The sequence below is a fragment of the Phascolarctos cinereus genome, unplaced genomic scaffold, assembly GCF_003287225.1.
Source record: "Phascolarctos cinereus isolate Bilbo 61053 unplaced genomic scaffold, phaCin_HiC Scaffold_5;HRSCAF=322, whole genome shotgun sequence".
Lineage (NCBI taxonomy): Eukaryota > Metazoa > Chordata > Mammalia > Diprotodontia > Phascolarctidae > Phascolarctos > Phascolarctos cinereus.
In genome coordinates, this window is record NW_027555958.1 from 244,604,492 (window position 1) to 244,624,919 (window position 20,428).

The window sequence follows — 20,428 nt, forward strand, 5'->3', positions numbered from 1 at the left end:
ATCCTTGTTAATGGTTTACTGCCTAAACTCTCCTAGGTAATACCTGTTTACATAGATAGATGGATAGATAGACAGACAGACAGACAGACAGATATTTTTAATTGTGGGTGGAGTGGGGGGAGGTTGTAGTAGCTTTCAATGTCTATTCCATTTCTATGTAAAAATGACCCTGTTGGATGTCAGAGGCCTGTGGGTGTGGAGCATTGTATATATTGTTAGATATAGATAGATAGATAGATAGATAGATAGATAGATAGATAGATAGATAGATAGATAGATAGATAGATAAGGCTCCGTGTATGTATAGAGTGTTCAGCCTGGAGTCAGGGACACCTGAGTTCAAATGTGACCTCAGACCTTATTAGCTGTGTGACCCTGGGCAAGTCACTTCACCCTGTTTGCCTCAGTTTCCTCATCTGTAAAATCAGATGGAAAAAGAAATGACAAGCCACTTCAGTATCTTTGCCAAGAAAACCCCATGGATAGTATTAGAGTCCATGGGGTCATGAAGAGTAGAACACAACAACAACAGTTACATATAGGTATATATATATACACATATATGTATACACACCTATACACCTATACACATACACATATACATACACACATATGCATAAGTACATACATAATACATACATATATGTGCATGTATATATATATATATGTTGGTTTGACTGAATTTTTTCCTCTTCTTCCCCTTTTTCTTTTTTTCCTTAAAAAATATTCTTTATTATATGGGATGGCTGTCTTGAAGAAAGTGAAGGGTATAGAGAGATAAGGGAAATCTAGGCAATGTAAACAAAAGATATCACTAAAAACTGACTTTAAAAAATAAAGGGAGAGGGGCAGCTAGGTGGCACAGAGGATAGAGCACCAGCCCTGAAGTCAGGAGTACCTGAGTTCAAATCCGGCCTCAGACCAAACACTTGACACTTACCAGCCGTGTGACCCTGGGCAAGTCACTTAACCCCAATTACCAAAAAAAATAAAAATAAAAATAAAAAAATAAAGGGAGGAAAAAGAGAACTGATCTTACCAGAGCTGTACAAGCCGGGCCTCTGCAGCCACAGAGAGAGGACAGAGCCATAGGACTCCCCAGAGCTGCCCCTGCAAACTATAGCTATTCTATTCCATTGTATTGCTACCCCCATTCGTAAAACACTCTCTGGTTTCCAAAGTACTTTCACATCCATTACCTAGGCGTGATCTTGTCAGGCAGGCAGGACAGGTATTATTAACATTGCCATTTGATTGGTGAGGAAAGTAAGGGAAAGTAGTTTTCCACAGCTAGCCACTGGCAGGATCAAGACAAGATCCCAAATCTCCAGATTTCCAGGTGGGGTACTGGTCCTGCTGCCCCTTACTGACCGGCTCCAGTTCCACCTGGGCGGTCCCTGAAATCTCCTTCTAACTTCTTGCTCTCTCTTTATTATGGGTGGGGAAAATCAAAGCCCAGAGAAACTACCTAATTTACTGTTTGCCTAAAGGTAAGACCTGGTGTCCCGGTGAGAATGATAGCTAATATTTATATAATGCTTACTATGTGCCAGGCACATAGTACTTTACAATTATTGTATTTGATCATTCATATTATCTCCGTTTTACTGATGAGGAGTCTAAGTGACTTGCCTAGAGTCATGCAACTAGGAAGTGTCGAATGTCTGAGGCCAAATTTGAACTCAGGTTTTCTTGACTCTAGGCCCAGTGCTCTATCCACTGCACCACTGGCACCCCAGGACTCTCCAATCTCAGCCCAGGGCCCAGCCCTTCCTTAATGGCACTGCCATGAGCCTGTCTTGTGCCTAAGGAAAGCCCAGGAGCCTGAGTGAGAACAGCAGAGCTGGCCTTACCCCAATTCCACATGTCTTCCAGCTATACTGACAGGGGTTCTGGACATGGGTATTCCCTACCTAAGCCCTGCACCAGCCTGGGCATGAGGAGCCCAAAGTAAGGACTGAGCCAGGATGATAGGAAATTCCTCTCCTCTGGGGGCATCAGTAGAAAACACGGCAGAGTGGGTGAGAAAAGGGGGTTGGAAAGTCTAACCTTAGGATTAGGATATCCTTAAATCCCCCTCTACCAGGCTCTCACCACCCCCACCTCCAGCTGTCTCTTTCCAACAAGGGAAGACAGAATAATAATTAGCCAACCAGGTAATGAGGGTGCAGCTCTGAGTCATCTGGTCACGGGCTGGGAGATCCCAGGCTCGGTAGGGTAGGGCAGGGAGGGGAGTGGCCCCATTGACTAATAGAGATCCATCCGAATGCAATCACACAGTCCTCTCAGTTGGCAGGTATGAACAATTGGGAACCATTATAGACGCAGGATGTTGGCATACCTCATCAAGTTTCTTCTCATCCAATGGAAAAAACCATCCAGGCTCTTGAAAGTGAGGTTGGAAGAGGGTGGGGAAGAGAGGTGTGACTCTTCTACGCTCCCCAAAGCAGGGGACTGATGCATCTGTCAGGGCTCTGTGGCCTCGGGATTCTAGGCCAGGGAAATGGTGGGACAGCTGGTATTCACAGGTGGTCCAGACTGGAATGAACTAGCCTTGGAGCATCATTGGCACCAACAGAACAAACTGTAACACCTCCTGGCATCCAGAGTAGGAATGCTGTGGAGAAGAGGTGCTGCCCATCCTGGGATCCTTGGCAGAAGGAAGCTGGATGTGACTTCCCTGGACAAGGAGCTGGACTTGAAATTAGGAAGACCTGGGTTCAAAGCTTTATGACATATTTGCAAAGTGCGTAGTACTTAGCATAGTGCTTGACACATAATAGGCTCTTAATGTTCATTGCCTTCCCCATCTCAGGCACTTAGGGTGACCCTGGGTAAATTACTTAATCCTTCTGTGCCTTCATTTACTTGTCTCTATAGCAAGGAGGTTATCACTAATGTCTATGAATCTACTGGTCCCTGGAGTGACTTCCCACCTTTCCTCTATCTGGCTTATGGTGAAGATCCCTCTCTTTTGAAGAAACTGAGATTCAGGGAAATCACATCGCAGCCAACCAGGTTCCTTATTACAAAGATCCCAGGAGAGGCCAAGGAGCTGAGACCCTCTGGTCCTCCTCCTTGCCACTGGCTTAGATGTCCCATCACATTCCAGGTCCATGGGCCCGAGGGAGACAGTCCATGGTGCAATAGCCAGGACCTTCAAGAGAGCAGCACTACATCAGGCAGAAGGCCTCCACTTCCACCCTGTAGGGGTACATCCTCCCCCTGTACTCCAATAATCCAGGGGCCTCTCAATCTCCCCAGTTGGAACCCCTCACAGTGGGCAGGGGTCCTGAAAAATAGACCCAAGTCTAGTCTCCGGGGACTGTGGGCGGTTTTCCTGGCTTTGTCTCAGTTCTGCCTGGGCAGGAACTTCCTGCTGGAGAATTCCCGGATCCTCCTGGCCCCACCTGTCTACTGTGACCAGAAGAAGCTGGGACTATAAGGCAGGGTCCCCTGTGAAGGGTCTGGGACACAATACCTTAGGGACAGGCTTCCCAGGGGGTAGTTCTTGATGGTGGGTGGGGGCCACCTGACTTGGCATTGTTTATTCTCAGAATCATGAAATTCTGGAGCTGGAAGGGACCTTGGAGGTTATCTATTGCAACCACCTCATTTTGCAGATGAGAAGACTGAGTTAGTAAATTGCAGAGCTGGGACATGGATGCAGGTCTTCTGTCCCTCCAGTCTAGGTCTCTCCAGTATACCTGGCCTTCTTACCCCCCCCCTTTCCCCATATCCCTACTCATAGTCCCCAAATCTCCTGCTTCTCCCCTGAGTTTTCACATTCCCAATCTGAGCTCTGTAGGCATTCAGAAGACCTGATCAAGGGACAAGATCAATAAACTAAGCAAGTATTTCCCCATGGTAACTCTAACCCTAACCCTGTTTCAGGAGCCAAGAATAAGGGAAGGAGATCAGAAATTGAGAGGAGAGGCTATGCAAAGTCAATCTAGATTTTTAATAATAGTGACTGAGTCTGCTTGGTAAGGGGTACCTTCTGGGCACAACGAGTAGCAATATCAGTCATGTGCCCCAGATGGGAGGACAAATGGACCGTGCCACCCAAGCCCGTAACATAGACATGGGGAAACAGCCCAACCCATGACACCATCTTCATGGAAATGTTAGATGGGGAGATACACCCTCTCCGCCTCTCCATTTCTCCCCCATCCAAGGTATCTGCAGAGGGAGAGAGCAGACTCAGTGGAACCATGACTGGGTCTCAGTCTGGGGGCCAATTTCCCATTTCATCCATTTCTTCCAGGAGCAGGTGCTGGTGGGGCAGAGAAAAAGAGGCAGGAACACTCAAAACTCTCACCTTCCCCATTACCCAATTCCCACATGCCCCTCCTACCAATTCCTCACTTCCCCTTACCTGCTTTTTCCAACCTAGTCCCCCCCTCCCCTGCAAGCTATGTCTCCCCAGTTCTCCTCCCTCCCAACCCTGACCACAAGCCCAACCTCCCTATTTTCCTGCTGCCTTTTGATTCCAAACCACCCGATTTTATGGAGAGAAATGGCTCCTCTCCCAGTTGTATAAGAATCGGAATAGTAATAGTAAAAACTGACATTTATATATCAATTTAAAGTTGGCAAAGCACTTTATATATGCTCTCATTTTAGCTTCACAATCACCCTGTGAGTTAGGCTTAGGGTCAGAAATAGAATTAAGGGAACAGAATCAACTACATACTTTAGTTATTATTATCCCTTTTGCAGATGAAAAAAACTTAATCAGCCAGATTAAGTGACTTGCCCAAGGTAATATAACTTGTAACTATCAGAAACAGGATTCAAATCCTAGATTGGATTCCCAACTCCAAGCCCAGAATTCTCTAGCACACAGTAGATAGCCAACTGGGAAGACTTCTGCTGGGATGTGAGGCACCATGTTGCTGATTCCTTACCTGCCCCATGCCCTTTAACTCCACCTTAATTGCCCTGACTCTCATCCTTACCTCATTACTAGGTGTGGAGCCAAAGTAAGCACAGGGAGGGCAGGTTTATTCTCCCCTTGAGACCCAGGATACTTCTCCTGCCTTTAAAAGGGAAGCAAGGGGAAGCCATGTCTTCTCTAAGGTCCCCAGTATGCTCCTAAAGCTGAGGACCATCCTACCCACTCTACTGCCTGGTATCTCTAAGGGTGGAGGAGGTGAGGGCAACACACTTTTAAAGGCCTCCCAAGATGCCCCTGACGTGGCCCGATCACCCAAAGCCACCACTATATCTATGTGAAATTGGGTTTTTCCTCCATATTCATTTAGTACCTTTCATACCTAATTAATACCATATGAAGCCTGGCCTTCCACGGGCTTAGTATAATTCCTTGGACCACAGTGCTGATACTTAAACTGTGGGGTACCTACAACATCACTAATGTGAAAATGTTTAATAGGAATATATATGTGTTGCCTATATTAGATTGCATGCTGTCTTGGGGAGGGAGGGAGGGAGGGAGGGGGAGAAAAATTTAAAACTCAAAAGCTTATGGAAATTATTGTTGATAAATCAAAATAAATTAATTTTAAAAAACTAGTGGGGGTTGGGGGAGAGGCACTCATAATGACCGAACTTTGCCCAAACACGTACACTTGACCAGTACGAAAATGTTAGAGGAAGGTACTAACTCCTTAGGACTCTAGTCAGATTCTTCTTCAGATGAATGAGTAAGAATGATTTTTGAAGGCATAATGGCCAAAGTTGGGAAGAGAATTGGCATGAGGAGGAGGGGTCACAACAGAGCCATAAGTAGAAATTTTTGACCCTGGGTAAAAGTGTCAATCAACTGTGCAATTAATTTATAATGCAAAAATAATAAAATTAAGACAATTAAGTTGAAGATGATTAGCATTATAATAACCCTACTTTGCACCCTTTAGACTTTGCTATCTGGAGACAAAGCCTTTGTTACCTACCCCTAGTTTCAGTTCTGAGTCATAGTCCAGCACCCTGAATGACAGTGGCATTTTGAGGTAGAGAGATTTATGGTTTGTGAGTACATATGAGAGCCTCGTGTGTGTGTGTGTGTGTGTGTGTGTGTGTGTGTGTGTGATTTTGAAACTTTTTGTGCAAGGTAAATGTGTGTGAAAGAGAGTCCTATTGCCACTCAATATGCATTATTAGAAAACAATAGAATCAATAAAACTATCAGTGGAAAAGGCGTCATTTTGTCCAACTCACACATTTTACAAAGGAGTAAACTGAGGCCCTTGGGGAGAAAGGAGTGTTACTAATGTCATAGAGCTAGTAAAAGCATGATGAAAACCCTAGTCCCCCATCTCTCAGTCCAGGGTTCTTTCCATTACAATGCAGCTGCCTTCCAGACACAGCCTGATTAAAATCTAAAAACTCATCAATGATGTGAACAAGATGAATGGGGACTTAATCCCCAAAACTGGAATGGGAGGGCCCTTTTGACATTTTAAGGAAGTAATTTTAAGACAAATGAAAGAAGATCTTCCTTCACTTCACACACTTGTTATTAAATGTAGGTAGCCCCCATTATGTCAAGGGTTTATAGATAGAAATAGATATTTGTTGAATGAATAGATGGACGGATGGATGTTGAATGCAGTATTAATGAGCTTGAAAAAGGTTTGAATAGTATGGTATAATGGATTGGTCAGCGTCAGCAAGACCTGAGTTAAAATCCTACCTCAGATGCTTACTAGCTGTATAACCCTGGGCAAGTCACTTAATGGCTCTGTGCCTCAGTTTCCTCACCTGTAAAATGAAGGGGTTGGACATCATGGCCTTTAAAGTATCTTTCATGTCTAAAATTAGGATCTTATGATTTTATACACACACATACACACACGCATGTGCATGCGCACATGCATGTATATATGAGTTTAAACTATAAATAACCTTTTGAGAGAAACTGGATTCCACCTATTCCTTAAGGTTGATTTCAAGGGGGACAATCAAACTTTCCCACAGTCACTACCTTGGGACAAATCTGACTTGTGGCAATTTCTGTTATATGTGGGAATATATGAAAGTGTGGAGTATGCTAAGGCACAGGGCTTAGCATAGTGCCTGGCACATAGCAGGCACTTAATAAATGCTTATTGACTTACTGACTTCAACAGTAATAAGGAGAAGTGGAGCAGCTAGGTGGCACAATGGATAGAGCACTGGCCCTGGAGTCAGGAGGACCTGAATTCAAATCCCATCTCAGACCAGAGACATGACACTAGCTGTGTGACCCCAGGCAAGTCACTTAACCCCAACTGCCTTGCCAAAAGAAGAAAAAAAAAAGAGAAGAGAGAAGAGAAGAGAAGAGAAGAGAAGAGAAGAGAAGAGAAGAGAAGAGAAGAGAAGAGAAGAGAAGAGAAGAGAAGAGAAGAGAAGAGAAGAGAAGAGAAGAGAAGAGAGATAAGGTGAAGTAAATTTGGTCACCCTTAGCTCAAAGAGCCAGAACTCCATTCCTCTACAGATCTTTGGCCACACACAACTTGGTCTGCATAAATTTGGTGGAAGGAAAGGGGCTATCAAGTTATATGTAAAAATGTTTATGAATTGGGAAGGATATAAGAGGATGCAAGAGCATGCCAGAGCAAGGCCTTTGGAGATACAATAGCTGCCCCCAAAAGAGAATTCTCCTCCCAGAATGACTGAGTAACTAACAAAGAGAGAATGGGCCTCAGGAAGGAAGGGTAGGCTGGAGGAAAGCTGGGATGAGTTCTTAGTAAAGATTTTTCCTGCCTTGGCTACAGCATCATCAGGTTGAACCAGAGGATCACCAACAAGGCTACTTTCAGCTTTAATATTCTAGGATTCTGGAATTCCTGACACCCTAGTTTCCTTGATGTCTAGAAAGCAACTGGGTCATTGGACAAAACCATACCTGGCCATCCACAATGCCCGCCTCTTCCAAGGTGATCTCAGGATAGATCAGAAGTTCTCGACCTTCCTGACCACCTGTCTTCCAGAGCCGAGACTCCCTCTGAACTGCCAGCACCTTCTTCAGCTCATTCTCCACAAAGCCTAGAGGGAAACAATCACCATCATGATCATTACCACCACCATCATCAATACCATTATCACCACCATTATTACCACCAATGTCATCTTGGATTTCTAGCCAAGATGACCACACTCCAGCAGAAGGCAGTTCATTCATGTTCTTCATACCCACTCCAGCAAAACCTTAAAGTTCATACCAAACTGAATAATGATTGAGAAATCCATTGAGAAACTACTGTTTACCTTAGAAGAGCCCAAAAAGTCAGCCCCCACCCCAATGCAAGAGTTAACCCACAGAGCTAACCCAATGAAGGGAGGGGGTAATCCTCCCAAAGAGATGGTAGCTTGCAGTGTTTACGGTGGATAGATGGAATAAGCTGTTGTTAAGTTATCTCCTAAGGAAGCTTGCCTTAGTGGTGAAGTAGATAGAGCACTGGGCTTGGAGTCAGAAAGACTCATCTTCACAAATTCAAATATGGCCTTAGACACTGACTAAGCTGTATGACCCCGGGCAAGTCACCTAACCCTGTTTGCCTCAGTTCCTCACCTGTAAAATGAGCTGGAGAAGGAAATGGCAAATGACTCCAGTATCTCTGCCAAGAAAACCCCAAGTGGAGTTACAAACTCTTCTGATGAAGAGTCTGACTGGACAGAAACAATTCAACAACAACAACAAAGTATCTACTATGTACTAAGCACAGGAACTGTGTGCTAAGTGGTTTACAAAGATCTCATTTGATCTTCACAACAATCCTGGGAGGTAGGTGCTATCATTTCCCCCAATTTATAGTTGAAGAAACTGAGGCAGATAGGTCAAGTGACTTACTTGCCCACACAGCTAGTAAGTATCTGAGGTCAAATTTGAATTCAGTTTTTCCCGATCTTGACCCAGTGTTCTATCCACTGAGCAACCAAAAACCTGACCTAGAAAATGAGAGGAAATAAACATTTACATAACATCTACTAAGTGCCAGGCACTGTGCCAATAAGCACTTTACAAATATTATCTCATTTGAGTCTCACAACAATCCTGCATGGTAAATGCTGTTATAACCCCCATTTCACAGTTGAGGAAATTAAGGCAAATACAGAGGTTAAGTGACTTGCCCAGGGTCATGCAATTAGTAAGCGTCGGAGGCTGGATTTGAACTCAGGAAAATGAGTCTTTCTGTATCCAGGCCCAATGCTCTATCCCCTGCTTTATAATAGATAGGTCAAGGATAGCTTATTTAAGAATTATTGAGTACTGTGAAAACTACGGTTTTTAAAAAAAAAAAGCCTGGGCACTATATTTCAAGAAATCAGAAATAAAAACTGCTCAGATCTATTAGAGACAGAGGGTGAAATAAAGATAGAGTCCACTGATCACTTTCTAAAGGGAAACCCAAAGGAAAACTTCCAGGAACATAATAGCCATAATGCTGCAAGCATTCAGAAATAAACAGTTCAGAAACCAAAGAACCATGGTCTAGATCACACAAAACTGAAAGCTCCTACCAAACACCAAAGGAAATCTTGATATATGATATTCCAAAAGGCAAAAGAGATAGGCTTACAACAAAAATAACTTGCCCTACAAAGCTGAGTATAATCCTACAGAGGGTAAAAACGAAAATGAATCTTTAATGAAATTGAGAACTTTCATGCATTTCTGATGAAAAGATCAGAGTTGAATAGGAACTTTGAAATATAAACACAAGAATCCAGAAAAATCTAGAATGATAAATGTATTTGGTCAACTGGAAGAAGCTGTAAGATGATACAGTACTAACATTCTAATAAGAGTAGAAGAAATAAATGCCCCTCCAGAACTTTAATATGTTCAGAAGATAGTGAAGGAGATAAATAAGAAAAACAGAGGTCCCTATGGGCAGCTAGGTGGCACAGTGGCTAGCATACCTGCCCTGGAGTCAGGAGGACCTGAGTTCAAATTCTGCCTCAGACACTTACTAGCTGTGTGACCTTGGGCAAGTAATTTAACCCTAACTGCCTCAAAAAAAAAAGAAAGAAAGGAAGGAAGGAAGAAGGAAAGAAAGAAAGAAAAGAAAGAAAGAAAAAACTGAGGTCCTGGTTGGGGAGGGAGCATTGATTGATTCTATTCTGAGGGCTTAAGAGAAGGAAGAATTAGAAACTATTGGGTTTTTTTAGTGTGTGTTAAAAAAAATTTTTTTTATATCACCTATATTTTCTTTTTTTTTTTTTAATTTCTTTTGGGTGAGGCAGTCAGGGTTAAGTGACTTGCCCAGGGTCACACAGCTAGTAAGTGTCAACCATCTCAGGCTAGATTTGAACCCAGGTCCTCCTGACTCATTAAAAACTATTGATGACTGGTTTATTGGGGTATATGAGAAGAGTATGCAATCCTGGAGGAAAGAGCAGGGGAAGTAAGAACCTCATTCTTATTTGAAACAAAGAAGAAGTGAATATACATACTAATAATATGGTATAGGAATGTAAAAATATATCTAACCCAACAGAGAAACAAGCAGAGATAGAAGAATGATTGAGGTGGAGGATAATACAAAGGAGGGCAATAGCTGCAAGGAAAACAAACTTCCTAATCCTGAAGAGTTCAAATAGAGGAAACAAGGAAAAGAACTAGAAATCTAAGCAATTAGCTTAGATCACAAAATGGTGGAACAAATTGTATGTGAATATAATGAAATATTATTATGCCGTAAGAAATGATGAAAACTATTATTCCAGAGAATCCTGGGTGATGTGAATTGATCCAGACCAAAGTGAGCAGAATCAGGAGGACGATTTACACCAGATCAACAACATTGTGAAGAAAAACAATTTTTAGAGACTACACCTCTCCAAAGGACCTAGGAAGCAGCATGATACCTACCTCCTGACCAAGAGAAGATTGACCAATGTGCATAACGTGTCCCAACGTTTTTGGATATGGCGACTGTACAGATTTGTTTTGCTTGACTATACTTATTTGTTGCAAAGGTTTATTCCCCATTTTCTTACTCTCAGTTAATTGAAGATGGAGGGTCAGAGGGAGAAGGGAGATAAGCAGTAGCTATGCAAAAAAAAAAAAAGCAAAAAAGCCATTGTAACTTTTTTTGATTAACTCAAGGGAAAAAATAGGAGGAAGTTCAGGAAGTATGGAGCTCAAAAAGTAATGTGTAGAATTTCTTTTATATACTTTTAAAAAATACGATATGAAAGAGATTCATAGTTTTATATAGGATCTTCTGTGTTCTGGTGTGTATTTCTTTTTTTGTTGTTTAAATTCAGAATAAATTGTTTTAAAAATTAAAAAAGTAATATCTTTAAAAAAGCCATATAATATTGATGAAACATTGACCCCATCACCCTAAGACAACTATGTAAAAGTTAGCACTTTCACTCCAAAAAAGAAGCGTGATAGATATTCTTAAAGTACACAATGAATGGGTCAAAAACCTACAGAATTACAGATATCACTTTACTACATAATGGTAAAAGCTGATAATATGAATATGCCATTGGGAGTTCATGAAACAGCTAAGATCTAAGAATGGAATCAAAAGGCTCTACATGGGTGATATACCCATGAACTTAATCAGCAATATGTCAACAAAGAAGTATAAAGGACATAACTTAATGATGCGGAAACCAAGGAATTCATGATGGCAATTCAGGACCAGGTCACTGCCATCTGAACCTACAAAGGGTCATCTTTAAGGAGTCTAGACTTAGTAATCAATGTACGCTATGCAAAGAAACAGTGGGGACTAAGAAACACATCCCTTTGGGTTATAAGTATCTAGCTCTTCCTAGATGCATAGCAAAACATGATTTGGTGGCTAGAATTATACATCAGAAGCTTGGTGTGCAATTCACTGAACTTCAATGAGTCTTGAAAGAGAGAGTGAGGCTAGCTCTATGCAATGCTGCCCCACTGAAATCCAACCCTGTGTTGTCATTGGTCCTCTTCAAAAATGAAGGACGAAGGGGCAGCAAGGTGGCACAGTGGATGGAGCACTGGCCCTGAAGTCAGGAGGACCTGAGTTCAAATCCGGCCTCAGACCAAACACTTGATACTTACTAGCTGTGTGACCCTGGGCTTAACTTAACTTAACCCCAATTGCCTAAAAAAAAAAAATGAAGGATGAACCCTAACATACAGTTCTCAAATTATCTTGGAGGTGCAGCTGGATGGCACAGTGGATAGAATTCTGGCCTTGGAGTCAGGAGGACCTGAGTTCAAATCTGGCCTCAGACACTTGCCACTTACTAGCTGTATGACCCTGGGCGAGCCTCTTAATTCTGATTGCCTCACCAAAAAGCAAAAACAAACAAAATAAAATTATCTTGGCCAACTTCACCAAGGTACTATACCAGAAACCAGATTATTATTATAGACCTGCCCACAATTACCTGGACATAAAATCAATTCACAAAACATTTGTAATAGATATCACCATACTCAGTACTCAGAAGTTCCAAGCTGCATGGAAGGAGTAGCTCTCACTACGCAGAGAGCTGGCCAAGGAGAGCAAAATCCTGTTGTCCTGTCTGCTGCTGGAGCTAGACCAAGAATTCTTTCAATGAGCCTACAGAGAATGAAGTTATAGTCTAATACTTGTATGCAACTAGAAAAAGTAGCAATTTTACCCACTTGTACAAAATAGCTACTTTTTTTTTAATTTGAGGTTTCACAATTATTCTGCATGTGTCTGTGGATTCTTAAGCCCACTCATCCTCCATCCCACCTCTACCAAAATGGTATATTGGGAAAAGGGCTGATTAGCCCTTTTTTTTTTCCATTGGAAAGTACAACAGATTGTCCTTTCGGTAAGACAAAGCATTTAAAAGAATAATGAGGAGGATAGCTGCTTATGTCAGAACTCCAATGACAAAGATGAGAAAAGTGAGATAATAATTTAAAAAAGAAGCAAGAGGATTGATATCGATTACATGTCAAAAACCATGCCATTAGAATGCCATTCCGGATGCAATCAAAAGTGATTTACCTTTGCAGTAATGAAGCCAACAAAATGGCAGACCTAAGAGTGGAATCCAAAAGCCCCCTCCCCCCCGACATTAGCATGAACTCAACATTTTAACAAAGAAGCATTGAAAAAATGACTGAGTCATTTGGTGGATTTGATTATGGAAATGGAGAAGTTTACAGCGGCAACTCAGGACTAGGTCACTGCCACCAGAAACTGCAAAGGGATTATTTTAAGAAGCCCAGACTTTACAATCAATGAAGATAACACAGGAAGGAAACTGGAGATTGCACAATGTATCATTGCAGGCTGTAAAAGGTTAACACCTGCCGAATGCCTAGCAAGAAATGACCTGGTAGCTAGAGTTATACTTCAAAAGCTCACTGTATTTCATGGAACATGACATATTCTCATGTTAGAAATACAAATCTCAAAATAACCTGTAGTACTCGGCCAATAAAATAGAACAGAACTTGACCATTATCACAAACTGACTTTCTTCCTGCAATCACTTGAACCTAGCCTTGCTCCATAAAAGCTTAAGAAGATTTTAAATAGACGTTACCATCCCCAATACTCATAATTTCCAAGCTATACAGGATGAAAACTTTTCAAAATATGGAAGCTGTAGAAGAAATCCAAATCATGTATAAATCGGGTAGAGTACAACGTATCTTCCCTATTATCTTACCTGCTGATAGAACTGTATCAAGGATGCTTTCAGTGAGACCCTGACAGTCAGCTTACATCTTAATACTTTTGTATTACAAAAACTACAAAGAGGAGTTAATTTTTCTACCTATCCAGTAGTCCACACACACACACACACACACACACACATTTAATAATGAGAGTGACATAGTGGCCAAGATAATTTTGATCCGAATCCCATCGAGAAAGGTGAGAATAATAGTAGTCATCATTTCAACTTATATTTCTATAGCACATTAAGGTTTACAAAGTGCTTTCTTCACAACTATGTAAGATGAATTGTGTAAATGGTATCTCCATTATATAGAATAGAGAACCTGAGACTTAGAAGATGTGATATACCCTCGGTGATAATGGTGCTTGAACTGGAATTCAAACCCAAGTTTCCAGACTGCAGATTGAGCCCTTTTTTCCACTGTACCATGCTGGTAGGAGGGGGATGGGGTGTGAGGGACCTAGGACTCAAGAGAGGTAGATGGAAAACAATGGAGAGGAAAAGATAGAGACTATCAGATTGGCACCCCCCCCTTCCTAAGTTTCTTCCTCAGGAAGATCTTGGCCCAGAGATTTGGGCCATACTGTGCTCTCTAGGTCTGGCTTATGATTGCATTGCCTTTGAATGAACACAAAGCCGTTGTTCTTGCCTGACCGGTGACCTTTGACGCCTCCAGAGATAGACCAGCAAACTCAATCATTCCCAAGGTTTGCCTAGATCCCTACAAAGCATGTAGGAAAACCAGAGGATGGGACCCAGTATAAAGTGGATGAGATAGACCTCTGCGTTATCCTTTCCCTGGCAGATCATATGGCAGACAAAGGGATGGGACATTATTGCAGGAGAAGGCATATGAGACTTTCTTACCTCAACAATTCACACCCATCTAACCACCTTCTGTCCCTTCAGCTGGAGAAGGCTGGTTAAGCTTAGATGAGGAATAGCCCCAGATCACATTTCTAACCTAACCCTAGCCAACACAGCTACTTATAAAAGATTCTCCTCAGATTCCATCCCCAGTCCACCCCCAAAACACAGATTTATAAACGTCACACCTCATCTTGGCATCTGGTGACACCTTGTGGTAATGATGAGTATTGTCCGTCCCTGTTCAGCTCTCAACCAGCAGAACAGAATTAAATGGACTGACAGATAGCATCTTAACTTACCTGGTTCTGAAGAACTTCCCCACCCTTCAAAGGGTTATTCTGATCAACATAATAACCAGTGATCAAACAGGTACTCTCCTCTTGATAGAGAAGTGAAGGACTCAGGAGTTCAGGTTGAAATTTTTTTTTGGATGGCCAATTCAAGATTTTGGTTTTTTTCGATTATACGTGTTCATAACAGGATTTGGTTCTGGGTTTTTTTTTTCCCTTGCTTTCTGAATGTGAAGGGGGGAAAAGGAGAAAGGGAGATAATGCAGACATAAAATAAAGCAATTAAAATAAAATAGAATTTTTAAAAATAAAGTACAGTTTCTTGTTTACCAATTACTTTGGGTGGGAATTGGTGAAAGCGTTAGGTGATTTGAATAATCCTGCTCATGTGCTTAAGAAAGATAAGGTAGAGATTTACTATTGATATAGGGAATTCCCCCCATGAGGAAAGCCCCTCCATTAATGGAGGTTGGCACCTTTACTGCACTTACAGCCTCAAGAGAGCACAAAGAAGTTAAGAGACTTGCCCAGGATCACATAGTTACCCTGTGTTAGGGACAAGCCTCAAACTCAGGTCTTCTGGGTTAGATCTCTATTTGCTGTGCATCACTGCCTCTATAACTCTATAATTGCCTCTATAATTGAGTAGAAATTGGAGGGGTCTTTTCAGTTCTCCAACAAGTTCCCTCAGGAGGAGAAGTATGATGGGACAAAAGCCATCAAGATTTGAAGGCACTATATCTGTGCTTCTGATAAGGTCTCCCGGGAAGTTGGAGATTTTTCTATTCCTTGGGAAAACTTCTGTGCTGCCAGAGGTTGTCAAGAAATAGAAGCTCTGATGACATTGGGGAGAACTGTGTCTCCCCAGACACGAGAAACTTTGAAATTTTTACCCCTCTGCATGTTAAAGGCTGAGAAATATCGACTCCTTGTTTTGCAGGGCTAGGCTTTACCTGGCCAAGAAACAGGTGAATAAGGGCTACTAGAAATGTAAGCAAGTAGCCTGATGGTGCCTCTGCTGGTGGAAGACAGGAGCTGCAGCAGGATAAGCCTTGACGTGTTTTGGAGGACCCTTCTAGGAGCACAGAAACTGTAGGAGCATAATGCTTCCTTCCCGATCCCCACTCCCTGCCTTTTTCTTTTGCAGAAACCTGCTGGGAATATCTAGGAACTTCAGGAAACTATTCTTTGATTTCTTGGACGAGTGAAGTAACCCAGGAAAGAGCTTTCTGTGAGTGATGACCATTTGTAAGTGAGGGAATTACTTTATTTCTTTTTTTTTTTGGCTTTTAGGCAATTGGGGTTAAGTGACTTGCCCAAGGTCACACAGCTAGTACATGACAAGTGTTTGGTCTGAGGCCGGATTTGAACTCAGGTCCTCCTGACTTCAGGGCTAGTGCTCTATCTACTGAACCACCGAGCTGCCCCTGGGAATTACTTTAGATCTTGGAAAAAGAATGGTTCCTTTTTTAGTTCTCCAAGATTATGTATTACTTTCTTGATCCCAGGGTCCTTTGGAGTCCAGAACCAGAGGTCTGCTCCCCCCCGCCCCCGCCCACGTTGGCACTACTGAAAAAGACCCTCTGGGTAGATGTATACCCTGAGCTGCTCAGGAGGGAGGTGAATACAAATATGCTCTTCTTGGGAGTCTTCTGAGGTTGGAGCAGGGTTTCTTAGTCTGGGGTCTGTAAACTTTTTTTTAATTGATCTTTTTTTCTTCCTATTAGTTCTTTTTTTCTGTTTTGTGGGTGGGGCAATCAGGGTTAAGTGACTTGCCCAGGGTCACACAGCTAGGAAGTGTCAAATGTCTGAGGCTAGATTTGAACTCAGGTCCTTCTGACTCCAGGGCTGGTGCCCTATCCACTGTGCCACCTAGCTGCCCCTGTAAACTTTTTCTTAACGCAAGCTGCGTGTGTCAAATATGCACAGCCATCAGAGTCGAAGAGTACCCTCTTGACCCCTGGAGGGGCCACCCAGATACATGGGCACACATGCCCTAGATGCAGGCATCAAAGCTGCCTCTTTTATTTATTTTTTATTTTTTTAATTTTTTAGGCAATTGGGGTTAAGTGACTTGCCCAGGGTCACACAGCTAGTAAGTGTCAAGTGTTTAGTCTGAGGCCGGATTTGAACTCAGGTCCTCCTGACTTCAGGTCCAGTGCCCTCAAAGCTGCCTCTTGAAAGCCTTGGAGAAAGCTACCATTTCTACCCACTGTTGCCCCAGAGAAATCTGAACCCTGCCTGGCATTTGCTAGAGACACTCAGAAGGCCTGCATTAATTGGATGGGATGCAAAGGTTAGAAATGGAATGTTTGGAAGGCATGACTAAATCACTCTGGGGGGAATGCTGAGGACCTTCATGTCAGCACTCAAGGTGAAAGGATGTGGGGTGGTGCATGGGGTAAGATGGAAGGAAACCATGTCCAGGTTGTTGGGCGTGCATTCCCTTGAAGATCATTCATCCAGGAAGGGGAAATGCTCACTATATAGTAAAGCCCAGAACCAGAAGGGAACATACTAAGTCTGTGATTTTCCTTGTCTGTAGTACCTCTGTGCCTAAGATAGGGAGGGGATAGCAGACTGAAAGACGCCAGTGAAGGGAGCTGTTGATAAGTATCCTGGTGGTGAGGAAGAGAGACAGACAGGGATAGGGCTAGCTAGGTGGTAAAGTGGATAAGCACCAGGCCTGGAGTCAGGAAGAACCATCTTCCTGAGTTCAAATCTGGCCTCAGATACTTGCTAGTTATGTGACCCTGGGCAAGTCACTTAGCCCTGTTTGCCTCAGTTTCCTCATCTGTAAAATAAGCTGGATGAAGGAAATGGATGGGGTCACACATTGCAGGTCTGACAGTCTATGATCTTAGTCCAGTCTTGAGGTTTAACATGTGAAGGAACTGAGGCTTAGAGAGAGAAAATGACACTAATAGCATTTGTAGTGTTTTAAGGTTTGCGATGGGCTGTACAGTCTATTGACCGAGGTTGCACAGCAAGGCAGTATCGGAGCCAGGGTTTGACTCAAGTCCTTTGACTCCCAGTCCTGTCCTACTACGTCCTACTGTCACCACATGCCAAGTACATGCCAAGGATGGGAAAGTGGGAAACTGAGAGGGGGGCCTGGAGTCTTCAGGGTGAGAATGTGTGTGGGAATGCCCTCTGTGCCACTGGTAAGATGAGGGAACCTCTGACAGGAAAGGAAAGGAGGAGGATACTCACCCACTGTGTCGGTAGATTTGAAAGTCTTGTGCAGAGGAGACTGAATAGTAGCAAAACCATGAACGCTGAGACTGAAAGAACTGTCTTCTTCTTTCTCTCCTTCTTCTTCCTCAACAACTTCTACATCCTCCTGGTTTTCCTGACGGGTCAGGCTTTCCTGTGGGGGGAACTGAAGGGTATAGGATTCCAGAGGCCCTAAGTTGGAGGTGGGAGAAGTCAGGTACTAGAATGGTAAGTCATCAAGTAAATTTGACAGTTCCCTATACATGCGGGAAGGAATGAGTGCCAGCTTACAGTAGGAGCTTAATAAATGCTTGTTGACTTGACTATCAAAACCCAAGGCATTGGGGAAAGTGACCTGTGACTCAAATCAAGCCAACTGTGTGAGTGAGCAGAGGGGAGGAGATGTTATAAAGAGGGCTTCAGGCCCAGTCATCACCCTTTCCGATCTGTGCCCTTTCACGACCCCTCGGACCTTAGCTGTTGCTGGCTTCCGAAGCTGCTTGTATATGTTGAGGAGTCGGTTCCATGGGGTTCCCTCAGCTGTTGCTGAGCCCAGTCTGAGGTCTTCTGTGGAGAGAAGTGCCTATCACAGCCGGGCAGCCCCCGAGCCAGGAGCTGAAGGAGGGAGTAGGGTACAAGGACATGGGATATAGGACGATAGGGACCATAAGTCTTATACTAAGTCCTACGTGGGAAAGGAAGAGGTCCTTTAAACTCAGCTTCTACACGTATTTTTTAAAATCACATAGTTACCCCTCATTTTTCTACACAAACCATGCCCTTCCCCTAATCCTCCAAGAGAACAGGACTCCTGTTATTTGCAGTCTTAGGAAATGGGAAGGGAGATTTATTTCTATAATTTGCCCACTGCTAGGTTTCTGTATCTTTTACCTTTTAGCGTCAAGTCTCATCCCTTCCTTAGGAATAGCAAGACACCATGACCCTCCCCCCACACACAATGGAAAAAACACAAAGCTGTTCTAGCCTTTATCTCTTCTTTCCCCCGACCCCCAGCTATTCTTACTCTGGAGTAGACACTCCTTCTCCTCTTCTGCTGTGAAGGCTTCTGGGCTGATCACCAGGGACCCCATGGCCATGGGGAGGCTTTCATTTTCCCCACACATGGCCTGGGCAGAATGCCCCCTGTTCCCAAAGCACAGTTAGTAAGTTGGGATGGAAATGGGGATAGAGGATTGTAATAAAAAGACAGAGTGGAATGGATTGAGAGGAGGGAGCAGAGAAGGCATAGACTGTGTTCACTGAAACCCCTAAAAAATGTTCTCTTCTCCCACAGTTGTTCTCCTCTTGTCTGTGGACCCTTTGGTACAGGGATCAAAAGAAGCCTAAATTCTCCTGGTGAGAGCCATAACCACACAGTCACACCCAGATGACCATTTTGTCCACATCTACTCCAAGAGTCTCTTTGGTCTTTTGTTGTTGTTTTTGGGGTGGGGGTGGGGGTGGGATAAGCAAGGAGCTGAAAAGAGTGCTACCCTCCCAGAAAAGGTGAAGAAAATTAGGGATAGTCATTTAAGTCAAGCCAGACCCAAGATGGGTCCTTGACTCCTCAGAAACTAAATGACAAGCCAGAGAGACTGGACTGTGAGGGCTGGAGTTGGATAATATTCAGCAGAATAACACTTACAATAACACAGCAGGTAAAAGAAAAACTGGTAGGAAAATAGAGAGGGTTAAGCTAAGTGTCAGAAATTGGTATCCCATTGATAACCAGTTGCCCAAGTCCCCCTGATCTTCAGATCTCTTTTGCTCCTCTCAGACCAACCAGATTCCCTCAGACTGCCCAAATATTCCAGCCTTCCTTACCTTCCTACAGTCCTCATATCTCCTGAGGCTTCTCCGGCTACTTCCTCTTCCTCGTTCTCCAGTTGGTCAATGGGTAGGTCTTGCCCTGCAACTGCTAGTGCCAGCTTCCCCTCAGGGCCCTGGATTCCTTCCTCTTGGAGCTCAGATGAGGCTTGGACGCCAGAGTCCCCCATCCCCAAGCCAGCTATGTCCATCTGGTGATGAGATCCCTTGGGTCCTGGCAGGTGGAGGGAGTGAGATGTCTTGGCCTGAAGGACCAGCTCTTCCCGGCTAGGCCCTGAGGCATCTTCTGTTCCCATTAGTGGGATAACATCCTGTTCCTGGCCCCTGCCTGAGACCAGGGCTTGGTCTGGGACCTGGTGACTATTTTTGCCCCCTGCTAGGCTCCGGAAGAGACGGAGCACTGAGGAGAGGCTAGAGTTGGGAGTTGCTGGGGCTGGGAGCTCCATCCCTGGTGGGAAGATGAGACAGTAATTGAATCAAAGAGAAGGAGCTGAGAGATGATGGCTGGTTGCTGCCACACAGATCCAACTGATTAAGAACAGGAGACAGTTTTCAAATTTAAATCTCTAACTGGAACCTTCCAGAGATTCTAGAAGTTC

The 20,428-nt window shown here is 43.4% G+C and overlaps 1 protein-coding gene across 4 annotated transcripts; it reads right to left on the bottom strand.

The window, feature by feature from the left end:
- Nucleotides 1–3,946: 3,946 nt before the first annotated feature.
- LOC110217168 (gametogenetin-binding protein 1-like) lies at nucleotides 3,947–20,400 on the bottom strand. 4 transcript variants are annotated; one of them, XM_020999366.2, is made up of 6 exons: nucleotides 19,827–20,400; nucleotides 19,027–19,145; nucleotides 18,475–18,569; nucleotides 18,000–18,156; nucleotides 7,853–7,992; nucleotides 3,947–4,276 (listed from the first exon to the last, which is right to left on the bottom strand). In XM_020999366.2, the coding sequence occupies exons 1-6, from the start codon at nucleotides 20,273–20,275 to the stop codon at nucleotides 4,226–4,228; spliced, it is 1,011 nt and encodes a 336-aa protein (XP_020855025.1). In that variant the 5' UTR covers nucleotides 20,276–20,400; the 3' UTR covers nucleotides 3,947–4,225. The 4 variants fall into 4 exon arrangements, with proteins under 4 accessions (XP_020855025.1, XP_020855024.1, XP_020855021.1 ...); XM_020999365.2 differs by having other exon boundaries at nucleotides 18,000–18,168; XM_020999362.2 differs by having other exon boundaries at nucleotides 18,439–18,569.
- Nucleotides 20,401–20,428: the final 28 nt, after the last annotated feature.

What these genes read in the sequence shown, in the direction of transcription:
- LOC110217168 (XM_020999361.2), bottom strand. Translation starts at nt 20,275, where the DNA reads ATGGAGCTCCCAGCCCCAGCAACTCCCAACTCTAGCCTCTCCTCAGTG. An exon ending in GAAGGAGTGTCTACTCCAGA is followed by an intron (nt 18,570 to 19,026) that starts GTAAGAATAGCT and finishes TTCTCTCCACAG; the next exon opens with AAGACCTCAGACTGGGCTCA. An exon ending in AAGGGCACAGATCGGAAAGG is followed by an intron (nt 18,169 to 18,438) that starts GTGATGACTGGG and finishes TATACCCTTCAG; the next exon opens with TTCCCCCCACAGGAAAGCCT.